At 48.6% G+C, this 27,844-nt stretch overlaps 1 protein-coding gene across 1 annotated transcript in view; it reads right to left on the minus strand.

Moving 5' to 3' along the window:
• CSTF1 (cleavage stimulation factor subunit 1) overlaps nucleotides 1–27,844 on the minus strand; it is a 67,486-nt gene that overhangs the window by 30,462 nt on the left and 9,180 nt on the right. Inside the window, exons 3-5 of the mRNA XM_063959025.1 lie at nucleotides 26,788–27,065; nucleotides 14,830–15,027; nucleotides 8,074–8,464 (exon numbers count right to left, since the gene is read on the minus strand). Of these exons, the coding sequence (XP_063815095.1) occupies nucleotides 8,074–8,464; nucleotides 14,830–15,027; nucleotides 26,788–27,065 (867 nt within the window). The remainder of the gene's footprint in view (nucleotides 1–8,073; nucleotides 8,465–14,829; nucleotides 15,028–26,787; nucleotides 27,066–27,844) is intronic.

A 27,844-nucleotide genomic window follows, 5' to 3' on the forward strand; every position in this document is an offset into this window, starting at 1 on the left:
TCCTCCCTTAATAAAGCAATACTTCCAAATGCCGTTTGGAATACGCATCACCTGACCACTGACGTGTCCATAACCCTCTACTGGTAGAAATGGACAACGCGCTTAGACTTGATGCCAGTCGGCAAATATTCCGCTGTGCATCACGCATATATAGAAATGCATCTTTTAAATGCTCTATAGGCAAAAATATACTGTCCCTATCTAGGATATCAATATTTTCAGTCAGGGAATCCGACCACGCCAACCCAGCACTGCACATCCAGGCTGAGGCGATTGCTGGTCGCAGTATAACACCAGTATGTGTGTAAATACCTTTTAGGATACCCTCCTGCTTTCTATCAGCAGGATCCTTAAGGGCGGCCATCTCAGGCGAAGGTAGAGCCCTTACAAGCGTGTGAGCGCTTTATCCACCCTAGGGGGTGTTTCCCAACGCACCCTAACCTCTGGCGGGAAAGGATATAATGCCAATAACATTTTAGAAATTATCAGTTGTTATCGGGGGAAACCCACGCATCATCACACACCTCATTTAATTTCTCAGATTCAGGAAAACTACAGGTAGTTTTTCCTCACCGAACATAATACCCCTTTTTTGGTGGTACTCGTATTATCAGAAAATAAGAATTTACTTACCGATAATTCTATTTCTCATAGTCCGTAGTGGATGCTGGGGACTCCGTCAGGACCATGGGGAATAGCGGGCTCCGCAGGAGACAGGGCACATCTAAAAAAGCTTTTAGGTCACATGGTGCGTACTGGCTCCTCCCCCCATGACCCTCCTCCAAGCCTCAGTTAGGTACTGTGCCCGGACGAGCGTACACAATAAGGAAGGATCTTGAATCCCGGGTAAGACTCATACCAGCCACACCAATCACACCATACAACTTGTGATCTGAACCCAGTTAACAGTATGATAACAAAACGAAGTAGCCTCTAAAAAGATGGCTCACAACAATAATAACCCGATTTTTGTAACAATAACTATGTACAAGTATTGCAGACAATCCGCACTTGGGATGGGCGCCCAGCATCCACTACGGACTATGAGAAATAGAATTATCGGTAAGTAAATTCTTATTTTCTCTAACGTCCTAGTGGATGCTGGGGACTCCGTCAGGACCATGGGGATTATACCAAAGCTCCCAAACGGGCGGGAGAGTGCGGATGACTCTGCAGCACCGAATGAGAAAACTCCAGGTCCTCTGTAGCCAGAGTATCAAATTTGTAAAATTTTACAAACGTGTTCTCCCCTGACCACGTAGCTGCTCGGCAAAGTTGTAATGCCGAGACTCCTCGGGCAGCCGCCCAAGATGAGCCCACCTTCCTTGTGGAGTGGGCCTTTACAGATTTAGGCTGTGGCACGCCTGCCACAGAATGTGCAAGTTGGATTGTGCTACAGATCCAACGTGCAATCGTCTGTTTAGACGCAGGAGCACCCATCTTGTTGGGTGCATACAATGTAAACAACGAGTCAGTTTTTCTGACTCCAGCTGTCCTTGAAATATATATTTTTAATGCTCTGACAACGTCCAGTAACTTGGAGTCCTCCAAGTCGCTAGTAGCCGCAGGCACCACAATAGGCTGGTTTAAGTGAAATGCCGAAACCACCTTAGGGAGAAATTGAGGACGCGTCCTCAATTCTGCCCTGTCCGAATGGAATATCAGATATGGGCTCTTGTATGACAAAGCTGCCAACTCTGAAACTCTCCTGGCAGAAGCCAGGGCCAACAGCATGGTTACCTTCCATGTAAGGTATTTTAATTCTACCGATTTTAACGGCTCAAACCAATGAGATTTGAGAAAATTTAGAACCACGTTCAAATCCCACGGTGCCACTGGAGGCACTATTGGGGGTTGTATATGTAGTACACCTTTGACAAAAGTTTGTACTTCAGGCACTGACGCCAATTCCTTCTGGAAGAAAATTGATAAGGCCGAAATTTGAACTTTAATAGACCCCAATTTTAGGCCCATAGACAATCCTGCTTGCAGGAAATGTAAGAATCGACCCAATTGAAATTCTTCCGTTGGAGCCTTCTTGGCCTCACACCACGCAACATATTTTCGCCAAATGCGGTGATAATGTTGTACAGTCACTTCCATCCTAGCCTTAATCAAGGTAGGAATAACTTCCTCTGGAATGCCCTTTTCTTTTAGAATCCGGCGTTCAACCGCCATGCCGTCAAACGCAGACGCGGTAAGTCTTGGAACATACAAGGTCCCTGCTGAAGCAGATCCCTTCTCAGAGGTAGAGGCCACGGATCCTCCGTGAGCATCTCTTGAAGTTCCGGATACCAAGTTCTCCTTGGCCAGTCCGGAGCCACCAGTATCGTTCTTACTCCTCTTTTCCGTATAATTCTCAGCACCTTTGGTATGAGAGGCAGAGGAGGGAACACATACACTGATTGGTACACCCACGGTGTTACCAGAGCGTCCACAGCTATTGCCTGAGGGTCTCTTGACCTGGCGCAATACCTGTCCAATTTTTTGTTGAGGCGAGACGCCATCATGTCTACCTTTGGTTTTTCCCAACGGTTCACAATCATGTGGAAAACTTCTGGATGAAGTCCCCACTCTCCCGGGTGAAGGTCGTGTCTGCTGAGGAAATCTGCTTCCCAGTTGTCCACTCCCGGGATGAACACTGCTGACAGTGCTATGACATGATTCTCCGCCCAGCGCAGAATCCTTGCCGCTTCTGCCATTGCACTCCTGCTTCTCGTGCCGCCTTGTCGGTTTACGTGGGCGACTGCCGTGATGTTGTCGGACTGGATCAACACCGGCTGACCCTGAAGCAGCGGTTTTGCCAGACCTAGAGCATTGTAGATCGCTCTTAGCTCCAGTATATTTATGTGAAGAGACGTCTCCAGGCTTGACCACACGCCCTGGAAATTTCTTCCCTTTGTGACTGCTCCCCAACCTCGTAGGCTGGCATCCGTAGTCACCAGGACCCAGTCCTGTATGCCGAATCTGCGGCCCACTAACAGATGGGCAGTCTGCAGCCACCACAGGAGAGACAACCTTGTTCTTGGTGACAGTGCTATCCGCTGATGCATGTGCAGATGCGATCCGGACCATTTGTCCAGCAGATCCCACTGAAATGTCCGTGCATGGAATCTGCCGAATGGAATCGCTTCGTACGAAGCCACCATCTTTCCCAGGACTCTTGTGCATTGATGTACTGACACCGTTCCTGGTTTTAGGAGGTTCCTGACAAGTTCGGATAACTCCCTTGCTTTTCCCTCCGGGAGAAACACCTTTTTCTGAACCGTGTCCAGAATCATTCCCAGGAACAGCAGACGAGTTGTCGGGGTCAATTGAGATTTTGGAAGATTCAGAATCCACCCGTGTTGCTGGAGCACTACCTGGGTTAGTGCTACACCGACTTCCAGCTGTTCTCTGGACTTTGCCCTTATCAGGAGATCGTCCAAGTAAGGGATAATTAATACGCCTTTTCTTCGTAGAAGAACCATCATTTCGGTCATTACCTTGGTAAAGACCCGAGGGGCCGTAGACAAACCAAACGGCATCGTTTGAAACTGATAATGACAGTCTTGTATCACGAACCTGAGATACCCTTGGTGTGAGGGGTAAATTGGGACATGCAGATAAGCATCCTTTATGTCCAGGGACACCATGAAGTCCCCGTCTTCCAGATTCGCTATCACTGCTCTGAGTGACTCCATTTTGAACTTGAATTTCTGTATGTACAGGTTCAAGGATTTCAGATTTAGAATAGGTCTTACCGAACCGTCCGGCTTCGGTACCACAAATAGTGTGGAATAATACCCCTTTCCCTGTTGTAGGAGGGGTACCTTGACTATCACCTGCTGAGAATACAGCTTGTGAATGGCTTCCAAAACCGACGTCCTTTCTGAGGGAGACGTTGGTAAAGCAGACTTTAGGAACCGGCGAGGGGGAAACCTTTCGAACTCCAGCATGTAACCCTGAGATATTATCTGCAGGACCCACGGGTCCACTTGTGAGTGAGCCCATTGATTGCTGAAAATCTTGAGTCGACCCCCCACCGTTCCTGGGTCCGCTTGTAAAGCCCCAGCGTCATGCTGATGGCTTTGTAGAAGCCGGGGCGGGCTTCTGTTCCTGGGCAGGGGCTGCGTGCTGCCCTTTCTTACCCTTTCCTCTGCCTCTCGGCAGATAAGACTGTCCTTTTGGTCGCTTTTTATAGGAGCGAAAGGACTGCGGCTGAAAAGACGGTGTCTTTTTCTGTTGTGAAGGGGTCTGAGGTAAAAAGGTGGATTTGCCGGCAGTTGCCGTGGTCACCAGGTCCGAAAGACCGACCCCAAACAATTCCTCTCCTTTATATGGCAATACTTCCATATGCCTCTTGGAATCCGCATCACCTGACCACTGTCGCGTCCATAAACTTCTTCTAGCAGATATGGACATCGCGCTTACTCTTGATGCTAGAGTACAAACATCCCTCTGAGCATCTCGCATATAAAGAAAAGCATCCTTTAATTGCTCTAGAGTCAATAAAACACTGTCCCTATCCAGGGTCTCAATATTTTCAGTCAGAGAATCCAACCACACTACCCCAGCACTGCACATCCAGGCTGAGGCTATTGCCGGTCGCAGTATAACACCCGTATGTGTGTATATACTCTTCAGTGTAGTTTCCAGCCTCCTATCTGCTGGATCCTTGAGGGCGGCCGTATCAGGAGACGGCAACGCCACTTGCTTTGATAAACGTGTGAGCGCCTTATCCACCTTAGGGGGTGATTCCCAGCGCGCCCTAACCTCTGGTGGGAAAGGGTATAATGCCAACAACTTCTTTGAAATTAGCATTTTTCTATCGGGGGTAACCCACGCTTCATCACACACATCATTCAATTCCTCTGATTCTGGGAAAAATACAGGTAGTTTTTTCACCCCCCACATAATACCCCTTTTTGAGGTACCAGTAGTATCAGAGAGCTGCAAAGCCTCCTTCATTGCCGTGATCATATAACGTGTGGCCCTATTGGAAAATACGTTTACTTCCTCACCGTCGACACTAGATTCATCTGTGTCGGTACCCGTGTCGACTGACTGAGGTAAGGGACGTTTTACAGCCCCTGACGGTGTCTGAGATGCCTGAACCGGTACTAACTGGTTTGCCGGGCGTCTCATTTCGTCAACTGACTTTTGTAATGTGCTGACATTATCACGTAATTCCATAACCAAAGCCATCCATTCCGGTGTCGACTCCCTAGGGGGTGACATTACCATCATCGGCAATTGCTCTGCCTCCACACCAACTTCGTCCTCATACATGTCGACACACACGTACCGACACACACAGCAGCCACACAGTGAATGCTCTATTGAAGACAGGACCCTCCTAGCCCTTTGGGGAGACAGAGGGAGAGTTTGCCAGCACACACCAAAAGCGCTATACAGTATATAACAACCCTAGAAGGTGTTGTTTTTATATATGCGCTCTCAATATATATTTATATCGCCAATTTATGCCCCCCCTCTCTTTGTTACCCTGTTTCTGTAGTGCAGTGCAGGGGAGAGTCGTGGGAGCCTTCCTCACCAGCGGAGCCGTGCAGGAAAATGGCGCCGAGTGCTGAGGAGAATAAGCTCCGCCCCTTTTCCGGCGGGCTTTTCTCCCGGTTTTTCTAATAAACTGGCCTGGGTTAAATACATACATATAGCCTTAATGGCTATATGTGATGTATTTATTTGCCTCTAAGGTACTCTATATTGCTGCCCAGGGCGCCCCCAGCAGCGCCCTGCACCCTCCGTGACCGAGATCCGTGAGCCGTGTAGCAACAATGGCGCACAGCTGCAGTGCTGTGCGCTACCTCTATGAAGACTGAAGTCTTCTGCCGCCTGTTTCCGGACCTCCGTTCTGCCGTTCTTCAGCGTCTGTAAGGGGGATCGGCGGCGCGGCTCCGGGACGAACCCCAGGCTGACCTGTGTTCCGACTCCCTCTGGAGCTCAGTGTCCAGTAGCCTAAGACTTCAATCCTCCTGCAGGCAGGTGAGTTGCAAGTCTCTCCCCTAAGTCCCTCGTTGCAGTGCTCCTGTCGCCAGCAGGAGACACTGATTAGAAACCAAAAAAAAAAACTTTTCTAACTAGCTCTTTAAGAGAGCCACCTAGATTGCACCCTCTCGGACGGGCACAAAAACCTAACTGAGGCTTGGAGGAGGGTCATGGGGGGAGGAGCCAGTACGCACCATGTGACCTAAAAGCTTTTTTAGATGTGCCCTGTCTCCTGCGGAGCCCGCTATTCCCCATGGTCCTGACGGAGTCCCCAGCATCCACTAGGACGTTAGAGAAATGTGTAAAACATTTTTCATTGCCTCAATCATGTAACGTGTGGCCCTACTGGAAGTCACATTCGTCTCTTCACCGTCGACACTGGAGTCAGTATCCGTGTCGGCGTCTATATCTGCCATCTGAGGTAACGGGCGCTTTAGAGCCCCTGACGGCCTATGAGACGTCTGGACAGGCACAAGCTGAGTAGCCGGCTGTCTCATGTCAACCACTGTCTTTTATACAGAGCTGACACTGTCACGTAATTCCTTCCAACAGTTCATCCACTCAGGTGTCGACCCCCTAGGGGGTGACATCACTATTACAGGCAATCTGCTCCGTCTCCACATCATTTTTCTCCTCATACATGTCGACACAAAAGTACCGACATACAGCACACACACAGGGAATGCTCTGATAGAGGACAGGACCCCACTAGCCCTTTGGGGAGACAGAGGGAGAGTTTGCCAGCACACACCAGAGCGCTATATAAATACAGGGATAACCTTATATAAGTGTTTTTCCCCTTATAGCTGCTGTATAGTTAATACTGCGCCTAATTAGTGCCCCCCTCTCTTTTTTAACCCTTTCTGTAGTGTAGTGACTGCAGGGGAGAGCCAGGGAGCTTCCCTCCAACGGAGCTGTGAGGGAAAATGGCGCCAGTGTGCTGAGGAGATAGGCTCCGCCCCTTTTTCGCGGACTTTTCTCCTGCTTTTTTATGGATTCTGGCAGGGGTTAAATGCATCCATATAGCCCAGGAGCTATATGTGATGCATTTTTTGCCATCCAAGGTGTTTTTATTGCGTCTCAGGGCGCCCCCCCCCAGCGCCCTGCACCCTCAGTGACCGAAGTGTGAAGTGTGCTGAGAGCAATGGCGCACAGCTGCAGTGCTATGCGCTACCTTGTTGAAGACAGGACGTCTTCTGCCGCCGATTTTCCGGACCTCTTCTGCCTTCTGGCTCTGTAAGGGGGCCGGCGGCGCGGCTCTGGGACCCATCCAAGCTGGGCCTGTGATCGTCCCTCTGGAGCTAATGTCCAGTAGCCTAAGAAGCCCAATCCACTCTGCACGCAGGTGAGTTCGCTTCTTCTCCCCTTAGTCCCTCGATGCAGTGAGCCTGTTGCCAGCAGGTCTCACTGAAAATAAAAAAACAAAACTAAAACTTTCACTAAGAAGCTCAGGAGAGCCCCTAGTGTGCACCCTTCTCGTTCGGGCACAGAGATCTAACTGAGGCTTGGAGGAGGGTCATAGGGGGAGGAGCCAGTGCACACCAGATAGTCCTAAAGCTTTCTTTAGATGTGCCCAGTCTCCTGCGGAGCCGCTATTCCCCATGGTCCTTACGGAGTCCCCAGCATCCACTTAGGACGTTAGAGAAAAGAAACAAAGCCATCTAGTTTGCAATCCACCTCAGCAATAAGCACCTGTGCAGCAGCTTCTTAAATGCTTCCACCCTCATCCATACTTTCGTTTCCTATTGCTGGCTCCTGTCTCCATATGTCCAGAAACCTCACTGAATCAGCGTCAGGACGTGATAAAGTCACATCCAGCATTCAGTGAGGAGGAGGAGGAAGCAGTGCAGTGTCAGGCACTGTGGTGCCTGCAACTCCTCTCTGCGCCTGCGACACCATGGTGGGATTGTAACCATCCACTTTGAGGACATGATCCACAATTTGAATACCCCTGGTTAAGAACATAAACTCCAGTGTCTGTGCATATCTCAAAAGCCAAACCAACTTTTTCTAGTGCAACAAGAATGGATTAGCATCCCCCCCCTTCCCACCCCAAAAACAGTAAATGCATTCGGAACAACTTACCTGTGTATTTTACCAACATCCGTCCAGTAGAAATCTCCCACAACTTCGCCACAGAGTCTTTGCCACTAGAAAGAATGTATTTGGAGTTTTTGGAGAAGATGGCAGAGCACACTTCTGCCCCATCGTGGGCCTTCTCGTATGTGGTTATGCAGCGGTTTGAGACTCCATCCCAGAGCTTGATGCTGCCATCTTTGCTGCAAGTGACGTACGTATTGGCACTGGGGTTGTAGTTGACAGAACAGATAGCGTCTGTGTGCTGATCTTGAGGGTTACAGGAAACGAAGCACTGGAAAGTGTTCACATCATAGAGCCGTAGTGTGGGATGTTGTGTGCCAACAATGATAAAGTCTCCTGATGGATGGAACGAGATGGATCGCAACATTTCTGCTTCCTGGTTAATTATAGAAATAATAACTATTAGAAGACTGAGTTTGGGAGATGTATAGATTTGTGGGGTGCTAAAATATGTAAAAAGAAATGAATAATTATTTACAAAACTATAAGTAGTGCAGAATTGTTCTAGAAGACCATTAATGTTTCAAGTAGCTTTGAAGACCTGCACCCCGAGTGCTTTTACAAAATGTAAGCTTAAAATAAGAACTACAAGCCAGAGATCCCACCAGTGGATCTGGTAAATGCAGAACCACAGTGACTACATAGAACTCCATCGGAAGTATTCGTGGCAAAGCAGCCATGAAATCCCTTAGTGAGGTGTCCGATTTCTACTCAATGTATGTGACAAAATATCTGCTCCAGCTTATAACAGTCTAGAGAAAATAAGAATTTACTTACCGATAATTCTATTTCTCGTAGTCCGTAGTGGATGCTGGGAACTCCGTAAGGACCATGGAGGAATAGCGGCTCCGCAGGAGACTGGGCACAAAAGTAAAGCTTTAGGACTACCTGGTGTGCACTGGCTCCTCCCCCTATGACCCTCCTCCAAGCCTCAGTTAGGATACTGTGCCCGGACGAGCGTACACAATAAGGAAGGATTTATGAATCCCGGGTAAGACTCATACCAGCCACACCAATCACACCGTACAACTTGTGATCTGAACCCAGTTAACAGCATGATAACAGAGGAGCCTCTGGATAGATGGCTCACAACAATAACCCGATTTAGTTAACAATAACTATGTACAAGTATTGCAGACAATCCGCACTTGGGATGGGCGCCCAGCATCCACTACGGACTACGAGAAATAGAATTATCGGTAAGTAAATTCTTATTTTCTCTGACGTCCTAGTGGATGCTGGGAACTCCGTAAGGACCATGGGGATTATACCAAAGCTCCCAAACGGGCGGGAGAGTGCGGATGACTCTGCAGCACCGAATGAGAGAACTCCAGGTCCTCCTCAGCCAGGGTATCAAATTTGTAGAATTTAGCAAACGTGTTTTCCCCTGACCAAGTAGCTGCTCGGCAAAGTTGTAAAGCCGAGACCCCTCGGGCAGCCGCCCAAGATGAGCCCACCTTCCTTGTGGAATGGGCTTTTACAGATTTTGGCTGTGGCAGGCCTGCCACAGAATGTGCAAGCTGAATTGTATTACAAATCCAACGAGCAATAGTCTGCTTAGAAGCAGGAGCACCCAGCTTGTTGGGTGCATACAGGATAAACAGCGAGTCAGATTTTCTGACTCCAGCCGTCCTGGAAACATATATTTTCAAGGCCCTGACTACGTCCAACAACTTGGAGTCCTCCAAGTCACTAGTAGCCGCAGGTACCACAATAGGTTGGTTCAGATGAAACACTGAAACCACCTTAGGGAGAAAATGAGGACGAGTCCTCAATTCCGCCCTGTCTGAATGGAAGATCAGATAAGGGCTTTTACAGGATAAAGCCCGCCAATTCTGACACGCGCCTGGCCGAGGCCAGGGCCAACAACATGACCACTTTCCATGTGAGATATTTTAACTCCACAGATTCAAGTGGTTCAAACCAATGTGACTTTAGGAACCCCAAAACTACATTGAGATCCCAAAGTGCCACTGGAGGCACAAAAGGAGGCTGTATATGCAGTACCCCTTTTACAAACGTCTGAACTTCAGGAACTGAAGCTAGTTCTTTCTGGAAGAAAATTGACAGGGCCGAAATTTGAACCTTAATGGACCCCAATTTTAGGCCCATAGACACTCCTGTTTACAGGAAATGCAGGAATCGACCTAGTTGAAATTCCTCCATCGGGGCCTTACTGGCCTCGCACCACGCAACATATTTTCGCCAAATGCGGTGATAATGCTTTGCGGTTACATCCTTCCTGGCTTGATCAGGGTAGTGATGACTTCATCCGGAATGCCTTTTTCCTTCAGGATCCGGCGTTTAACCGCCCTGCCGTCAAACGCAGCCGCGGTAAGTCTTGGAATAGACAGGGTCCTTGCTGGAGCAGGTCCCTTCTTAGAGGTAGAGGCCACGGGTCCTCCGTGAGCATCTCTTGAAGTTCCGGGTACCAAGTCCTTCTTGGCCAATCCGGAGCCACGAGTATAGTTCTTACTCCCCTCCGTCTTATAATTCTCAGTACTTTTGGTATGAGAGGAAGAGGAGGGAACACATACACTGACTGGTACACCCACGGTGTTACCAGAGCGTCCACAGCTATTGCCTGAGGGTCCCTTGACCTGGCGCAATACCTGTCCAATTTTTTGTTTAGGCGGGACGCCATCATGTCCACCTTTGGTTTTTCCCAACGGTTTACAATCATGTGGAAGACTTCTGGGTGAAGTCCCCACTCTCCCGGGTGGAGGTCGTGCCTGCTGAGGAAGTCTGCTTCCCAGTTGTCCACTCCCGGAATGAACACTGCTGACAATGCCATCACATGATTTTCCGCCCAGCGAAAAATCCTTGCAGCTTCTGCCATTGCCCTCCTGCTTCTTGTGCCGCCCTGTCTGTTTACGTGGGCGACTGCCGTGATGTTGTCCGACTGGATCAGCACCGGCTGACCTTGAAGCAGAGGTCTTGCTTGGCTTAGGGCATTGTAAATGGTCCTTAGCTCCAAAATATTTATGTGAAGTGATGTCTCCAGGCTTGACCACAAGCCCTGGAAATTTCTTTCCTGTGTGACTGCTCCCCAGCCTCGCAGGCTGGCATCCGTGGTCACCAGGACCCAGTCCTGAATGCCGAATCTGCGGCCCTCTAGAAGATGAGCACTCTGCAACCACCCCAGGAGAGACACCCTTGTCTTTGGTGACAGGGTTATCCGCTGATGCATCTGAAGATGCGATCCGGACCATTTGTCCAGCAGGTCCCACTGGAAAGTTCTTGCGTGGAATCTGCCGAATGGAATTGCTTCGTAGGAAGCCACCATTTTTCCCAGGACCCTTGTGCACTGATGCACTGACACTTGGCCTGGTTTTAGGAGGTTTCTGACTAGTTCGGATAACTCCCTGGCTTTCTCCTCCTGGAGAAACACCTTTTTCTGGACTGTGTCCAGGATCATCCCTAGGAATAGAAGACGTGTCGTCGGGATCAGCTGCGATTTTGGAATATTGAGAATCCAACCGTGCTGCCGCAACACTACTTGAGATAGTGCTACCCCGACTACCAACTGTTCCCTGGATCTTGCCCTTATCAGGAGATCGTCCAAGTAAGGGATAACTAAAACTCCCTTCCTTCGAAGGAGTATCATCATTTCGGCCATTACTTTGGTAAAGACCCGGGGTGCCGTGGACAAACCAAACGGCAGCGTCTGAAACTGATAGTGACCGTTCTGTACCACAAACCTGAGGTACCCTTGGTGAGAAGGGTAAATTGGGACATGGAGATAAGCATCCTTGATGTCCAGAGACACCATATAATCCCCTTCTTCCAGGTTCGCAATCACCGCTCTGAGTGACTCCATCTTGAATTTGAACCTTTGTATGTAAGTGTTCAAGGATTTCAGATTTAAAATAAGTCTCACCGAGCCGTCCGGCTTTGGTACCACAAACAGCGTGGAATAATACCCCTTTCCCTGTTGTAGGAGGGGTACCTTGATTATCACCTGCTGGGAATACAGCTTGTGAATGGCTTCTGCTGCAGCCTTTTTCCTCTCCCTCTGCCACGGGGCAGAAATGAGGAGTCTTTTGCCCGCTTGCCCTTATGGGGCCTAAAGGACTGCGCCTGATAATACGGCGTCTTCTTATTTTGAGAGGCTACCTGGGGTAAAAATGTGGATTTCCCAGCCGTTGCCGTGGCCACCAGGTCTGTTAGACCTACCCCAAATAACTCCTCCCTTTTATAAGGCAATACTTCCATATGCCTTTTGGAATCAGCATCACCTGACCACTGTCTTGTCCATAACCCTCTTCTGGCAGAAATGGACAGCGCACTTACTCTTGATGCCAGTCGGCAAATATCCCTCTGTGCATCACGCATATATAGAAATGCATCTTTTAAATGCTCTATAGTCAGTAATATACTGTCCCTATCTAGGGTATCAATATTGTCAGTCAGGGAATCCGACCAAGCCACCCCAGCACTGCACATCCAGGCTGAGGCGATTGCTGGTCGCAGTATCACACCCGTGTGAGTGTATATACATTTTTAGGATATTTTCCTGCTTTCTGTCAGCAGGTTCCTTAAGGGGCGGCCGTATCCAGGGACGGTAGTGCCACCTGTTTAGACAAGCGTGTGAGCGCTTTATCCACCCTAGGGGGTGTTTCCCAACGTGCCCTATCCTCTGGCGGGAAGGGGTATTCATCACACACTTCATTTAATTCCTCAGATGCAGGAAAAACTACCGGCAGTTTTTTCTCACCCAACATAATACCCTTTTTAGTGGTACTGGTATTATCAGAAATATGTAAAACATTTTCCATAGCCTCAATCATGTAACGTGTGGCCCTACTGGAAGTCACATTCGTCTCTTAATCGTCGACACTGGAGTCAGTATCCGTGTCGGCGTCTGTATCTGCCATCTGAGGTAACGGGCGTTTTAGAGCCCCTGATGGCTTTTGAGACACCTGGACAGGCACAGGCTGAGTAGCCGGCTGTCTCATGTCATCAATCTTTTGTAAAGAGCTGACACTGTCACGTAATTCCTTCCATAAGCTCAGCCACACAGGTGTCGACTCCCTAGGGGGTGACATCTCCATTACAGGCAATTGCTCCGCCTCCACACCATTTTCCTCCTCATACATGTCGACACAAAAGTACCGACACACAGCACACACACAGGGAATGCTCTGATAGAGGACAGGACCCCACTAGCCCTTTGGGGAGACAGAGGGAGAGTATGCCAGCACACACCAGAGCGCTATATATATACAGGGATAACCTTATAGAAGTGTTTTTCCCCTTATAGCTGCTGTTTTATTAATACTGCGCCTAATTAGTGTCCCCCTCTCTTTTTTAACCCCTTTCTGTAGTGTAGTAACTGCAGGGGAGAGCCAGGGTGCTTCCCTCCAACGGAGCTGTGATGGAAAATGGCGCCAGTGTGCTGAGGAGATAGGCTCCGCCCCTTTTTCGCAGACTTTTCTCCCGCATTTTTATGGATTCTGGCAGGGGTTAAAATACATCCATATAGCCCTGGGGGTTATATGTGATGTATGTTTGCCAGCCAAGGTGTTTTTATTGCTGCTCAGGGCGCCCCCCCCCAGCGCCCTGCACCCTCAGTGACTGCAGTGTGAGGTGTGTATGAGGAGCAATGGCGCACAGCTGCAGTGCTGTGCGCTACCTTGGTGAAGACTGATGTCTTCTGCCGCCGATTTTCCGGACCTCTTCTTGCTTCTGGCTCTGTAAGGGGGCCGGCGGCGCGGCTCTGGGACCGGACTCCGAGGCTGGGCCTGTGTTCGGTCCCTCTGGAGCTAATGGTGTCCAGTAGCCAAGAAGCCCAAGCTGGCTGCAAGCAGGCAGGTTCGCTTCTTCTCCCCTTAGTCCCTCGATGCAGTGAGCCTGTTGCCAGCAGGTCTCACTGAAAATAAAAAACCTAAAACTAAACTTTCACTAAGAAGCTCAGGAGAGCCCCTAGTGTGCACCCTTCTCGGCCGGGCACAAAAATCTAACTGAGGCTTGGAGGAGGGTCATAGGGGGAGGAGCCAGTGCACACCAGGTAGTCCTAAAGCTTTACTTTTGTGCCCAGTCTCCTGCGGAGCCGCTATTCCTCCATGGTCCTTACGGAGTTCCCAGCATCCACTAGGACGTCAGAGAAATACCTGTTTTGGTATCATTGGCCCTATTTAAATAATCTTTATTTTAGCATATACACATTTTCAAAAAGGTGCAATGTTCTGAATAAGGAGGCTTACATTTATATACATGCAGCTCACACAACACAGTAAGCATTGTTACCATTGACCTTAATGTAGCACTATTGTAACGCTAGACAGGATCTGTAATAAAATTATTAAGCACTAAGATATGCCTGGTCCTCTGTCTGCCTGCTGCTCTGCCCTATTCCGACCCTCGTAAGCCCACTGCTCCACCCCATCCTGTCCCTGCTGCAGAGTGCTCCTCCCCATCACTCGCTGCAGTGGGAACCGTTGGAGGTGCAGTGCATGCATGTTGGAGATGGGACAGAATTATAGGACTGCAATAGTCAACATAGCTGTTTTCAAATGTAAACAGAAATTTTTATACAGTTCATTAAATGCACACCGTAAATAAAGCCTGACAAGTACAGAAATTCCTGCCCTTAAACCCACGACTACAATCCATTACTGACAGCAACAGTCTGTATAAAAATCGGAGTTGCTGTACAGGTGAGAAGTACAGTTAAGAGGAGACTGTAGATAATGAAATGGCTAGACTTGTCTCACTAGAACATAGGTGAACGCCACTGACCTGAATGTATTTAAAGGCTCTTTTGGCTGAGGGTTTGGAATAATCAAACAGTTTCATGGTGTAGTCTTTGGAGCCAGAAGCCAAGATCTGCTCTGTGGGATGGAAAGCCAGACACGTGACCTCATCAACATGGTCATACAGCGTCCGAATGACGGGGTGGTTTTCCATGTTCTGCTGGGCAGTCTCGTTCATCATGACCTGGCAAAGATGGAGAGAAGAGACTCTGAAAGAGACATATTTGGTATAAGGATGTAAATGTAGTAGTTAGAAAACAGTGCTTTGTCATTATAACAACATCTTAGAACACCTCGGAGGGGGTTGATGTATAAAAGGGAGAGTTATGTGTGTACTTTCATAAATCAGCGACTACACAGAGATGCACTGAAAAACACGGGGATGCATATTTCATTTATCCAGCATATTTGTTTAGTATGCCCTTAAAGTCCATACAAATACTTGAACAGATTTAAAAAGCCTTTAAATTCCTTTTAAAGTGAAGCCATGTCATTTATACAGTTGTCTGCCCTTGTATATAATGAAGCTCGTACAGCAAACTCTTCTACACAGAGAAGACAGGCATTTTGATACAATACTTACAACGCAACGCAGTGAACTATTCCATTACTAGTACTCATGATGCACTAGTTCTCAGTAAATTGTAATAATAAAAATAAAAATCAGCTATTCACTGTAAATAATACTTTCTGCTAAAAGCATCACACCCAGGTAGGCTAATAAAAATATGCTTTAAAAATAAGCCTGTCCGTAAAAGACGAAGCATCTACCCCCTTAAACTGTTAGTAGCTTTTGTGTGTTAATATAGGCAAAGTGGTGAGCCAGACAAGTTCTGCAGTGCTGAGTTTACATGTTCTTCATCTGGGTTTCCTCCTCTCAGTGCAATATAGGTTGACTAAAGTACTATTTTGTTTTTTTTTTAAATTGTTTATTTTAATTTTCAGGTTATAAATGTCACAACAGCTCCCCACCTCACGTGGGGTGAGCTGCTACTTGTCACAATATACTATCAGAGGCAGAGATTTAACCTTAATATAAAGAACAAGCGGTTCCCAACATGTGGAGAAATAATCCAAATAAGAGCCATTAACCATACATTTGTAAGAATGAGAAACAGCGATGATTCATGTCAAAGGGTGAATGGGGGCTAATCAGACGGGTGGGAGCCGGGGATTAGACTCGTAACTATAGCAATATAAAGGATAATACAGAAGAGAGAGAGAGCATGAAGAGAAAGAAGGGGAGACGGACAAAGATGGGGAGGGAACAGAGTGGGGGGAGGAAAAGACAGGGGTGGAGGCACCGCCAGTGAGCCCCCGTGTTCCGCCAACCTAGTGCAGGGCGTTAGTACCAAAAGGTAAAGTGCTACATGAGGGACACGAAGAGGAGGGATTACAGGTAGACCTATATCTACTAGCCGGGTGAGATTACTGAGATCATAATAGGAGAGACATCGGGCCCTCGGGGGAACATAATCCACCTGCGGGAGCCTGAGAGTCAAACCATAGTTCCCAACTCAGGAGAAACTGGAAGGATCTATTATGAAGGTATGCTGTGATTTTTTCCATGCTTGCGAGGTACCATACTTTGTTGATGACCTGCTTAATATGGGGGGGCTCCCTCTGTTTCCATTGAAGGGCAATTGAGCACCTGGCCGCGTTTAGGATCTGCGTCAGTAGTTTACTGGAGTTTGGAGGTGCGTTAGCAATGGGGAGGCCTAGCAGGAAGGACCAAGGATCTTTTTTAACATGGGTCTGGAGTACCGTGCTCATCAGGCGTGCGACTGCGTCCCAATAAAGCATAATTTTAGGGCACGTCCACCAAATGTGGAGGAATGAGCCGTGTCCGCCGCATCCTCTCCAGCACATGGGTGAAGAGGAGGGAAACATTTTGTGGAGTCTAGAGGGGACAAAGTACCACCTGTACAAAATTTTATATGCGTTTTCTTTGACTAGGGTTGAGATAGAGGACTTCGCGACTGCAGTGAAGATATCCGACCAATCATAGTCATCAGGCACCGGGCCTAGGTCCCGTTCCCACTGGCGTATGAAAGCCGGGGTCGTCGTCTGGTCCCATGTCTGGAGAAGAGAGTACAGTAGGGATATGATTCCGCGTGCGAGCGGTTTGTGATAGCAGTAGGATTCCAGAGTGGTGAGAGGTTGGAACGGGGACGAGCTCGTTAAAGAAGTGACAAAATGTCTTATCTGGAGATAGGTGAAAGGGTTCGCCTCCGGGAAGTCAAATTTCGTCATGATATCCGGTAGAGGCGCACAGGAACCCTCGGTGAGCACGTCTAATACAAAGCGGATATTCCGTTCCAACCATGGACGCGAGTGGGTCAGTGATTGTCCCGGAGCAAATGAAGGGTTGTCCCAGAGGGGGGTAAGCGCCGAGGGAGATGACAACAGGTGAAAGTGACGCGCGCAATAGTCCCAAATCTGGCAAGTGAATTCCAGCACGGGGTGCATTTGTAGATGAGGAGATCTAGTTCTAGGAGGGGATAAAAGTAGGGACGACAACGATGGGATGCGGCTAAGCTCCGTCTCCAATTGGAGCCAGCGTATAGACTGCGGGGGGGCAAACCAGGTCATCGCCTGGCTGAGATGGGTGGCCAAATAGTAAAGACGGATATCCGGAAAGCCTCTGCCTCCATCCTGCACCGATTTGCGCAGAGTAGAGAAGCCTATCCTGGGGACCTTACCTCTCCACACAAAGCAGGAGCAACCAGGAGTGGACCTGTGCCAGTACATAGTCCGGGACCCTTACTGGCAGCGTCTGGAACAAGTAAAGTAGACGGGGGATAATGTTCATTTTCAGAGCTATGATACGACCCAGCCAGGAGATGATCAGTGATTTCCATTTGTGGAGGTCGGCTCTAAGGTTTCTAAGCAATGGTGTGAAGTTTTCCTTATATAAGTCTCCGTATTGGCGCGTAATAAAGATCCCCAGGTAACGGATTTTAGAAGCGCACCAGGAGAATCTGAAGTCGGTTTGCATGTGGGACAGTCGAGGAGGGGGGATGTGGAAGGGAAGAGCTTCCGTTTTGGACCAGTTGACTTTGTACAAAACAAAAATTGGATAAACTTATGCGCCCAACATTTGATAGGAAATAAACAGATACTTATTCATAAGAGAGTTCTCAAGTCGCAAAATCAAAACTGACGGTTCTTCTACGTCTTTCCTTTAAGTTGGAAGATCCAAGTCTTTTCCTCCAAACGTGAATACCGTAGAGGCAATGGAGGGGGGATAAAAAACAAAGAAAAATCCAATGTGTAATACAGTCTCTTTTACTGATCAGAGATATAAAACAGTTCTGAAGGAATAGGGTCCTTTGAAGTAAATTCCCACTCTGTGTACGATCTGTATTAGAGGACCACCCAAATCAACGTGATGGTATATGTTATGCTCACTTTGTGGCTTACATAAAGCAAGTGTTCTCATACACATAAAGGTATCTTTTCTTTATATATTACTTCTCCCAGTTAATTCCCATATGGTGCTCAAATGGTCAGTTAGAAGGTCCGCTTACACGTTGCTTACTTGTAATGAGTAGATGTAATCATATAAAGGTATCTTTTAGTTATGTTTCTCCAGAAGGAATGGTATTTTCATAGACTTCCCTCCAATGGATATTCAATATAACATGCAAAATAAATATGCAAATATCATGTGTAGACAATTCTTATCTCTATATTACTGCGTAGGGTGGGATGTTGTTTCACCTCTCCCACTTGGTGAATATATATTTTCTTTAAGGATCACCACACTAGTGTTTGAAATGGATTAAGGCTCACTCGTGAATGGAGACAATGGTAACCAGTGTTAAAGATAATCAAGAGAAGCGATAGTTAATCGGCTTACACTTCAGCTTACTTGTGACAATTCGATACAATCATGTAGCGTTTTCTTTTCCTCTCTGCTCGAAAACAGCCAAACTCCAAATAAAATGTCACCGTGGACAATTATACAACGATGAATTTATTGATAAAAAATATAAAAAACATGAAATAACTATAAAAACAACTGATACACCACGATGTTTAGGACCAAACGTAGCCTAGGGAAGATGTAACAACGAAATCCAGCTGGATAGGTAAATCACATAAAAAGGGCCCTCATGTGCTCACCATTCCTGCCGGGTAGTTCTAGGTAGATGGTCTGGGTGTATCAGAAAGTGTATCAGGTGGAGGTTCATTTTCATTTTCTGATACACCCAGACCATCTACCTAGAACTACCCGGCAGGAATGGTGAGCACATGAGGGCCCTTTTTATGTGATTTACCTATCCAGCTGGATTTCGTTGTTACATCTTCCCTAGGCTACGTTGCCAAAGTGAGCAAGAGTTTCGAACAAAAAGGGCCATCCTATCCTGTCAAATGCTTTCTCCGCGTCCAGAGAAAGCATAAGAGCGGGAGTACGTGTAAGGTTGATGTGGTGAGCAAGACTAATAACATGCCTCGTGTTGTCTCGGGCTTGGCGGCCGGAGATAAATCCCACCTGGTCATTATGGATAAGGTGGGGCAATACGTTATTCAATCGGAGGGCCAGAATTTTTGCGTAAATCTTGACATCCGAGTTAAGTAGCGAAATAGGTCTATAGTTAGCGCAATTGGAAGCATCTTTGCCGTCTTTGGGAATAACTATTATCTTAGCCTCTAGAGCCGATTTGGAGAAAGAAGCTCTCTGTAAGACAGCGTTGAAGAGGGATAAAAGGTGGGGCGTAAGCTGGGGGAGAAAAGTCTTGTAATAGGCGGCCGTAAAGTCGTCCGGACCAGCCGCCTTGGTAAGTTTAAGGGCTTTGACCACGGAGGCAATTTCTTCTTCGGAGATCTTTGAGTTCAATTCTGCGGCAACCGATGGACTCAGGCAAGGAAGTTGGCAGTGGGATAGGAAGGTACGGATGGCCCCAAAAAAGTCCGGGTTCGATTGAGTGGGCCCATGGGCATTGTACAACTTTTCGTAGAAGCGAGAAAAAGTTTCAGTAATACGTTTGGGATCAGCTGTTTTCTTGCCAGGGGAAGACTGGATAGATAAGACGTTGTTTCTCGCAAGTTTAGCCCTAAGCCTAAAGGCTAGTAGTCGATCAGCTTTATCCCCTTTTTCATAAAAGGACTGATTGAGCCATTTCAGGCTGGATTCTACCTTGGCCGTCAGGAGCATATTCAGTTCCCCCCTGGCCGTGGTCAAGGATGAGAGATCTGCTTCGGAGCCAGTCGTTTTATGTTTCAGTGAGAGGGAGGCGACTAAGTCCGAGAGCTCCCGGATGCGTTTGGATCTGGTCCTCTTATTATAAGAGGAGGCACTGATCAAGCAACCACGGATTACTGCCTTGTGGGCGTCCCATAATAACATAGGCGAGACAGACGGGGATGTGTTTGTCTCAAAGTAGTGGGAGAGTTCAGCGGCTATGTGAGCTTTCGTTTGGGGGTTGAGAAGGAGTCTGTCATTCAGCCTCCACACAGGGTGGCGATCAGGAGGGCGTGGACCCGCGACGTCCACAGTAACCGGGCCGTGGTCTGACCACGTGCTAGGGTGGATGGAGGTGTCAAGGATACATTGAGCAGGCTCCGAGCTTAGAAATATCATGTCCAGTCTTGTGTAAACATCATATATGGGGGAATAGTATGTGTAATCCTTAGCGTTCGACTCCTTCACTCTCCACGCATCGAAGAGAAGATGTCGTGATAGCAGGAGATTTAAAGCAGCCGCGTTACGCGTGTGAGAGGAGCGCAGAGATCTGGGTAGAGGTTTAGATCTGTCCAGGGCACTGTCCAGAGTCACATTAAAGTCCCCTCCCAAAACCACATTACCGCGTCTGTGTAGGGCTAATAGACTATTTAGGGAGTGGAAGAAAGGGGCTTGGAGCTGATTTGGAGCGTATATATTCAGGAATGTATAGGGGGAACCGTTTAATAGCCCTACTAGCATCAGGTATCTACCTTCAGGGTCCTTCCATGTTTCAGAGGGGATGAAATCTAGGTGGCTAGCAAATAGTATAGAAACCCCCTTCTTCTTGTGTACGGGGTCGCAAGCATGGAAAGTGTGTGGGAAGGATTTTGATCTAAGTTCTGGATGCAACTTACCCGAGAAGTGGGTCTCCTGTAAAAATACGATGTCGCCTCTAAGTTGCTTAAGGGTCTGGAATAAGAGAGAACGTTTACGTGGGCTGTTCAGACCTTTCGTGTTCAGAGTGACTATTCTAAGAACCATGGTATGAAAGTGGAGCACTATTCATGTGGGAGCGCACCGGCGGGACCCCAAGAGTGAGAGGGGTGAGAACAGGGAAGGAAACCAGGGAAAGAAGAGGAGAAAAAGGGTAAGAGAACAGAAGAAGAACAGGCAAATATTAGTACCAGTATCTAGTAGACAGAAAAAATCCATTCTCACTGGTCGGACCCAAGGAAGAAGTAGACCTGCAGGTCCCGTTCGTCCGACGTCGACCACGGAGGTCGAATGGGGGGTGAATGAACCCAGCTGATCGGAGAGGAGGCTGGGTCCCGTGTGTGAACAAAAACAGTGTAAGTGTATTTATCGCAGTCAGTAGGCATAGGGAGCTAACGGGGAGAGGAGGGGGGGGGGGGGGGGGGAGGGAGGAAAGCGAACACAAAGGAACCAAGGGTAAACATGGCATGGCAAACACAAGGCAACAATAGCAACACTAGGACTAATATAAAGTAATAAGAAAGAGGCCGCGGCCCAGTCGGGTCGCCCGGGACAGTAGCCCCCGCGGTCAGCCGCGTGGAGCCCCTGCCCCAGGGCCCGAGAAGGCCCGCCCACCAGACATGTAGCAGGGCAGTAAACAGTAAACATTTGTTATATAGAGGGTTTTGCACCACATGTGAGCCTTAGCAAAGTGCAACGAGTCCCCCCGAGGTTCGCGGAGAACCCGTGTGGGTATCGTGGCCCCGTAAGGCCTTCAACATATGTCGGCTCATGTATCCGAAGAGGCACGTGGTGCCGGGCCAACTGTGTTCCAATCTGGAGATGGGGTCGTGAGGGGAGGGGAGGTGTTGACTGGTAGAGGTCGCTGAGAAGCGGCTGGGGGGCCGGAGATGTTCAGTTGACGGAGCAGTTGTAGGGCTTCGTCAGGAGATCTGGCAGAGAGGAATTTACCATCCGCCCTGACCTGGAGGGCAAAGGGAAAGCCCCATCTATATCTGATGTTGTTGTCTCTCAGGGCTTTGGTTATGTCCTTTAGTTCCCGCCTCCTATTCAGCGTAACCGGTGACAGGTCCTGGAAGATCGAAAGATCGGAGCCTTCGAAAGAGGTGATCGGAGACCTCCGGGCTTTGGCGAAAACTTGATCTTTGACCGCAAAGTAGTGAAACCGTAGAATCACATCTCTCGGTGTTTTAGCATCTTGAGATCTAGGGCGCAGGGCTCTGTGAGCTCTATCTAGGAGTAACATGTCGTCCGGAACGGAGGGGGCAAGAGTGCGGAAGAGGCGGAACAGGTAATCCATGAGGTGGGTTTGCTCTACCGTCTCGGGAACGTTACGGATTCGAAGATTGTTCCGACGACCTCTGTTGTCCAAATCTTCCTGTTTATCTGCCAACAGCATAACATCGGTACGCATTTGAGTCACCTCCTGTTCTGATTCTTGTTGGAAGGCGATGAGCTCCTCTTGTTTTCTTTCTATGGCGTCAACTCTGGAGCCCAGGCTGTCCACATCAGTTTTCAGGCCCGATATAGCCTACTGCACCTCCGCGCGAATTGATTTTTTAATGTTGCGCATTTCGGACAGGAGAAGGGCGACGTCTGCTTTTGTGGCGGGTGTAGAGGAAGAGTCATCGTCTGAGTCCCGGTCAGAGGTGGGTGGGGGTGAGGCAGTTTTCCGAGTGGAGGATGGGGTAGAATTCTTGAAGTAGCCCACCAAGTTATGGGCGTTCGTCTTTTTCCCCCCTTTAGGCATCGTGGCGGAGAGGGGTGAGGAAGATTGGTAGTCAACACCTGGGCAGGTATGGGGGAGCTCCTATAGCATTAGAATCACACACGGGATCGGGTGCATTACATGACGAGATCACATGGTAGGCGGTTCAAAAGGAGGATGGCCCGGAGAGCCCGATCGAGTGCGCTGAGGTGGGAAGGTACACCCTTAAACCCCCAACTAGATTAGGGTCTTCCGGGGTCACTATTAGGGTTACCCAATGGACCGCCACCGTTGACTGCGTGGGCGTAAGAGGTGGCGCCCTGAGGGTGCCCCGGGCGGTACCAGTGTTCGTAGGCCCACAGTTATATATCAGACCCCTGCTGGCGTGCGCCCGGGTGGAGCTGCGTCGCTAACAGTGGTGAACGATTAGGGGGGGGGGGGGGGGGGAGAGCATGAGCAGGGTAGTGTCTCTCCCCGGCAGCTGTGCATTAAGGTGCCCCGTCGGCCAGATGTATGAGGCAGTGCAGCCAGTTTGGGGAACAGCGCCTATGGGGTGTGCTTGGACCAGAAGGCCCAGTTCTGTGGGAGCACAGTCCAGGCGTGGCACATCGCATCTGGGGAGGGTAGGTGAAGGGATAGGCAATCTCCCAGTCACAGGGCCGTGAGCACTCCCACCCTTTACTGCAGTGCAGGGCTACGCTGTGCGCGTATGTTCCGGGGCCCAGGAGGGGGATTCTGAGGTTTAGGGAGAGCAACCACGGTGTCCCCACATAGGATTCCTCAGGGGATCTAGAGCTGAGCTGGGCCTCTGCCAAAATGGCCGCCGTGTATCCCGCCGTCTCGTCTGGCAGGCCGGAGTTTGAATTGCTCCCCAGCCGGGGAGGCAAGCAGGGCCAGCGGGGAGGCCCCTACGGGGGGCACAGCTTCTGAGTCAGCCGTCAGGGGCTGGAGACAATGCCGGCAGTCCTATCCGCGGCAGCCACAGGGTCCGTCAGGCCGGTAGTGTGACCGGGGCCCCGGTCCGTAGTCAGCCGACAGGCCGCAGGAGCTACCCCCGTGGGTGTGACTGTGAGAGTCGGGGCAGCGGGGAGAGAGAGATCTGCGGTGAGGAGCTGAGAAGCACCAGCGTGTGACTCACCCGCCGCGCGAGGCCGCCGTCACCCGCCACTCACAGCTCCGACCTCGATCGCAGAGGTCCCCGGAGAGCTCCAGCTCGTGGGGTATCGCCCTCCACCTGTCTGCAGTCCCCACCGGGGTGTGATGAGCTCGTCCCCCGGGTTTCGCCGTCCACAGGCCCGCACTGAGAGAGGGGCGGGGTAGCCGTACTCCAGCCCCCGGCTTCTGATGGAGGGGAAGGCCGCAACCTGCGGGAACCCTTAAAAGGGCTCCCCGGCTCCGCAACCGAAGCCCCTCGTCCTGGGTGACAAAGGGCACAGGTATCTCTGTCTGTGCGCCCGTGGGGTTCAATAAAACACAGATAATCGCAGGTATATGTGTGGGGCTGCAGGAGCTCACATGAATCGCCTCCTCTCAGCTCACCAGCCAGGCCACACCTCCCTATTTTGTTTTTTTAGATTTTTTATTTTATTTGTTAAAGCCCAAAGCATATAGTAAGCCTTCGAGTACCTTTTTCCATTCACCAATCATATCATACTCATCTGGAATGTGCGACGAAATACATTGAATTTACGGATCTGATATATCTGCCTGATGCTAGGTACACACTATACAATTATTGGTCCGATTTGCCAATAATTGGGACATCGGCCTGATTTATTGTATAGTGTGTACGAATGATCGTGTTGGCGTTTCGCCGATAATTCGGAAAAATCTTGCGCACACACCCAGGCGATCGATTTTCCATTCAATCGGCCCACATCAAAAATGTCTGCCACAATCTCCCGATATCTAGCAGTGTGTGCACATTTTCAATAATCTGCCCATATTTTCTATGTTTTCCTCTCACTACATCATCCTCCTTGTGCACGGACATATGCAAATGCAATGTGATGTGGCAGAAAATCGGTAACTGAAAAAAAAAAATCTTTAAGTGTGTAGCTCAGATATTTTTGCCTACAAGTTCCTGAAAAATCGTCCGATTGTCGGGCAGACCAAAAAAAATCTGCCAGTGTATACCTAACATAAGCCTGTTACCAATCAGGCACTCCCGTTTGTGTCTGCTGCTCACATTTCAATATTATTAATCACATGCTACCTGAGTGATTCCAGACCCAGTATCAACATCATCTGCTCCAGACCCAGTATCAACATCATCTGCTCCAGACCCAGCATCAACTGCACAAGACCCAGCATCAACATCATCTGCTCCAGACCCAGCATCAATATTATCTGCTCCAGACCAAGCATCAATATTATCTGCTCCAGACCCAGCATCAACATCATCTGCACCAGACCCAGCATCAATATTATCTGCTCCAGACCCAGCATCAACTGCACAAGACCCAGCATCAATATTATCTGCTCCAGACCCAGCATCAACATCATCTGCTCCAGACCCAGCATCAACATCATCTGCACCAGACCCAGCATCAATATTATCTGCTCCAACATCATCTGCTCCAGACCCAGCATCAACATCATCTGCTCCAGACCCAGCATCAATATTATCTGCTCCAGACCCAGCATCAACATTATCTGCTCCAGACCCAGCATCAACATTATCTGCTCCAGACCCAGCATCAACATTATCTGCTCCAGACCCAGCATCAACATCATCTGCTCCAGACCCAGCATCAACATCATCTGCACCAGACCCAGCATCAACATCATCTGCACCAGACCCAGCATCAACATCATCTGCACCAGACCCAGCATCAACATCATCTGCTCCAGACCCAGCATCAATATTATCTGCTCCAGACCAAGCATCAATATTATCTGCTCCAGACCCAGCATCAACATCATCTGCTCCAGACCCAGCATCAATATTATCTGCTCCAGACCAAGCATCAATATTATCTGCTCCAGACCCAGCATCAACATTATCTGCTCCAGACCCAGCATCAACATCATCTGCACCAGACCCAGCATCAATATTATCTGCTCCAGCACCATCAGCGGAATTGTCTACCACCGCAGTACTGGGATCTCCTCAACACTCTGAGTGCCACCAGCCCTCTAGTACCCTGTACTCCTATGTATTTCTGTGAACGGTGTGACCCTCAGATGTGTTGGTATTAACAGGGTTGTCACTATCCAGCACACTATTATATTCCCCTCCAGGTCCACTGGGATGGTAAAGTATGAACAAGTCTGTTTTTGAGCAAAAATGTCTTAAAAATGCGCGTCGGCATTTTGAACATGTTGGCATAATGAATGTCGGTATTTTGACTGTCGGGATTATGACCGCCGGTATTGTGGTAAATTAACTCCAAACCCCTATTTACCAGCTTTACTGAACATTAGGTACCACTTGGCCCAAAGTAATATTTTTATTTAGTACACATTTATGCTGTATGTAATTATCACCTAATACCTAGCACTGTTACACTTACATTAATGCTTTTACCTAGGTAGCGCTGTGTTTACCGCGCCACCTATCTTCTTTTATGTGTTCTATTGTAAGAGGACTGGCATTCCTTTTTGCAGGCCAGCAGCTGGTAAACCTTTCAGATTCTCTCTTGTTTGGTGCCAGGATTAATTTGTGTTGATCATTCAGGGTTCAGGGTGACTGATCCTACATAGCAAAGCAACCTGCACGAACCAAAACTGCTGTAAGGCGCTGACACATGCCTTTTCCACCATTAATAGGTCAATGAGAACATTGCACTACCAGCCTGTGTCCACATATCTAGGGCCAGATGTAATAAGCCTCGAAAATTGATAAAGTGGAGAGAAACTAGCAACCAATCAGCTCCTAACTACCATTTTTCAAACAAGGTCTGTGACATGGTGGTTTGGAGCGGATTGGCTGGCACTTTATCACTGTTTAAGGCTTAGTACATCTGGCCCCTAGAGAGATTGTTACAGTAGCACAATTTATTTCCCTGCATAAAAAATAAAACCACCTATTCCTCCTTTGTCAGTTTCTGTGCAGTATAACAATGCTCTACCTCGATTGGCATGGCACTCTTAGCTAGCATTCGCTCGGTGTCCAGGATCTTTATGGAGGCGTCGGCTGATCCAGTTGCAATCAGCTGTCCATCTCTGCTGTAAGTGGCCACGCGACAGGGACCCTTGTGTGATGTTACATAGCAAGTCTCATACTCTGAGGCTTCTGGAGACATCGTCTGTACATCGGCGTCAAACTCAAGGTCAATGCCTGTGCCAGGGGCCACGGTGTCAGAGCGGCCTATGGCATACTGAACTGCGCTGTCATCATTCTCCATGCCTTCAAACAACAACAAGACAAGCTATAAATAAAAATATAAGGCTGTACATGAAATCTGTACAATATATGTATTTAGGTTATGGTCCAGTACACTGGAATGCAATAATAAAACGTCTTTATATAATAAAAGTTAACATTTTGCAGCAGGAATATAAAACTACTGTTATTTAAAACATAAAGCCTGCAAAAGTAAATATAACTACATGCCTAACTTAATTGGTTATATTTGGTCGAGTAGCTACCATCACCTCCTCTTCAATGGGAGAATTATTTTATTGAATGCTCACAAACAGCGGTGTGAAGTGATCAGTGTCATTGCGTTGTAAAACCAATGGCATGAGTAGATCTTTACGCTGGAGTGACTAAATGCAAATGCAACACAACAATCTGGTTATTTTAAAGTCACTCTTTCTGTCTAAAGGAAAAAAATAAGAAAATCTTATGGACCCTACACATATGGCGATGTGTCGCCAAGGTGCCCGTCGGCCGATACGGCCAACCCGGCGGTGGGGGGTGGGAGAGTGAAGTTTCTTCACTCCCCCGATCATCGACCCCATAGTAGTGCATGCTAATATGGATGAGATTGCCCATACTGGCCTGCATGCATAAGTGACCTGGCACCAACAATGAACGAGGGCAGGCCCGCGCATCGTTCATCATTGGTGACTACACACTGAACGATATGAACGAGTTCTCATTAAACGTTCAGATCGTTTAGTGGTATCAGCCAGTGTAGGGCCCTTTACACATCAGGAATGTGGCTATGAACCAGTGGTTGC

This window comes from Pseudophryne corroboree, chromosome 3 (genome assembly GCF_028390025.1).
Source record: "Pseudophryne corroboree isolate aPseCor3 chromosome 3, aPseCor3.hap2, whole genome shotgun sequence".
NCBI classification, from domain to species: domain Eukaryota; kingdom Metazoa; phylum Chordata; class Amphibia; order Anura; family Myobatrachidae; genus Pseudophryne; species Pseudophryne corroboree.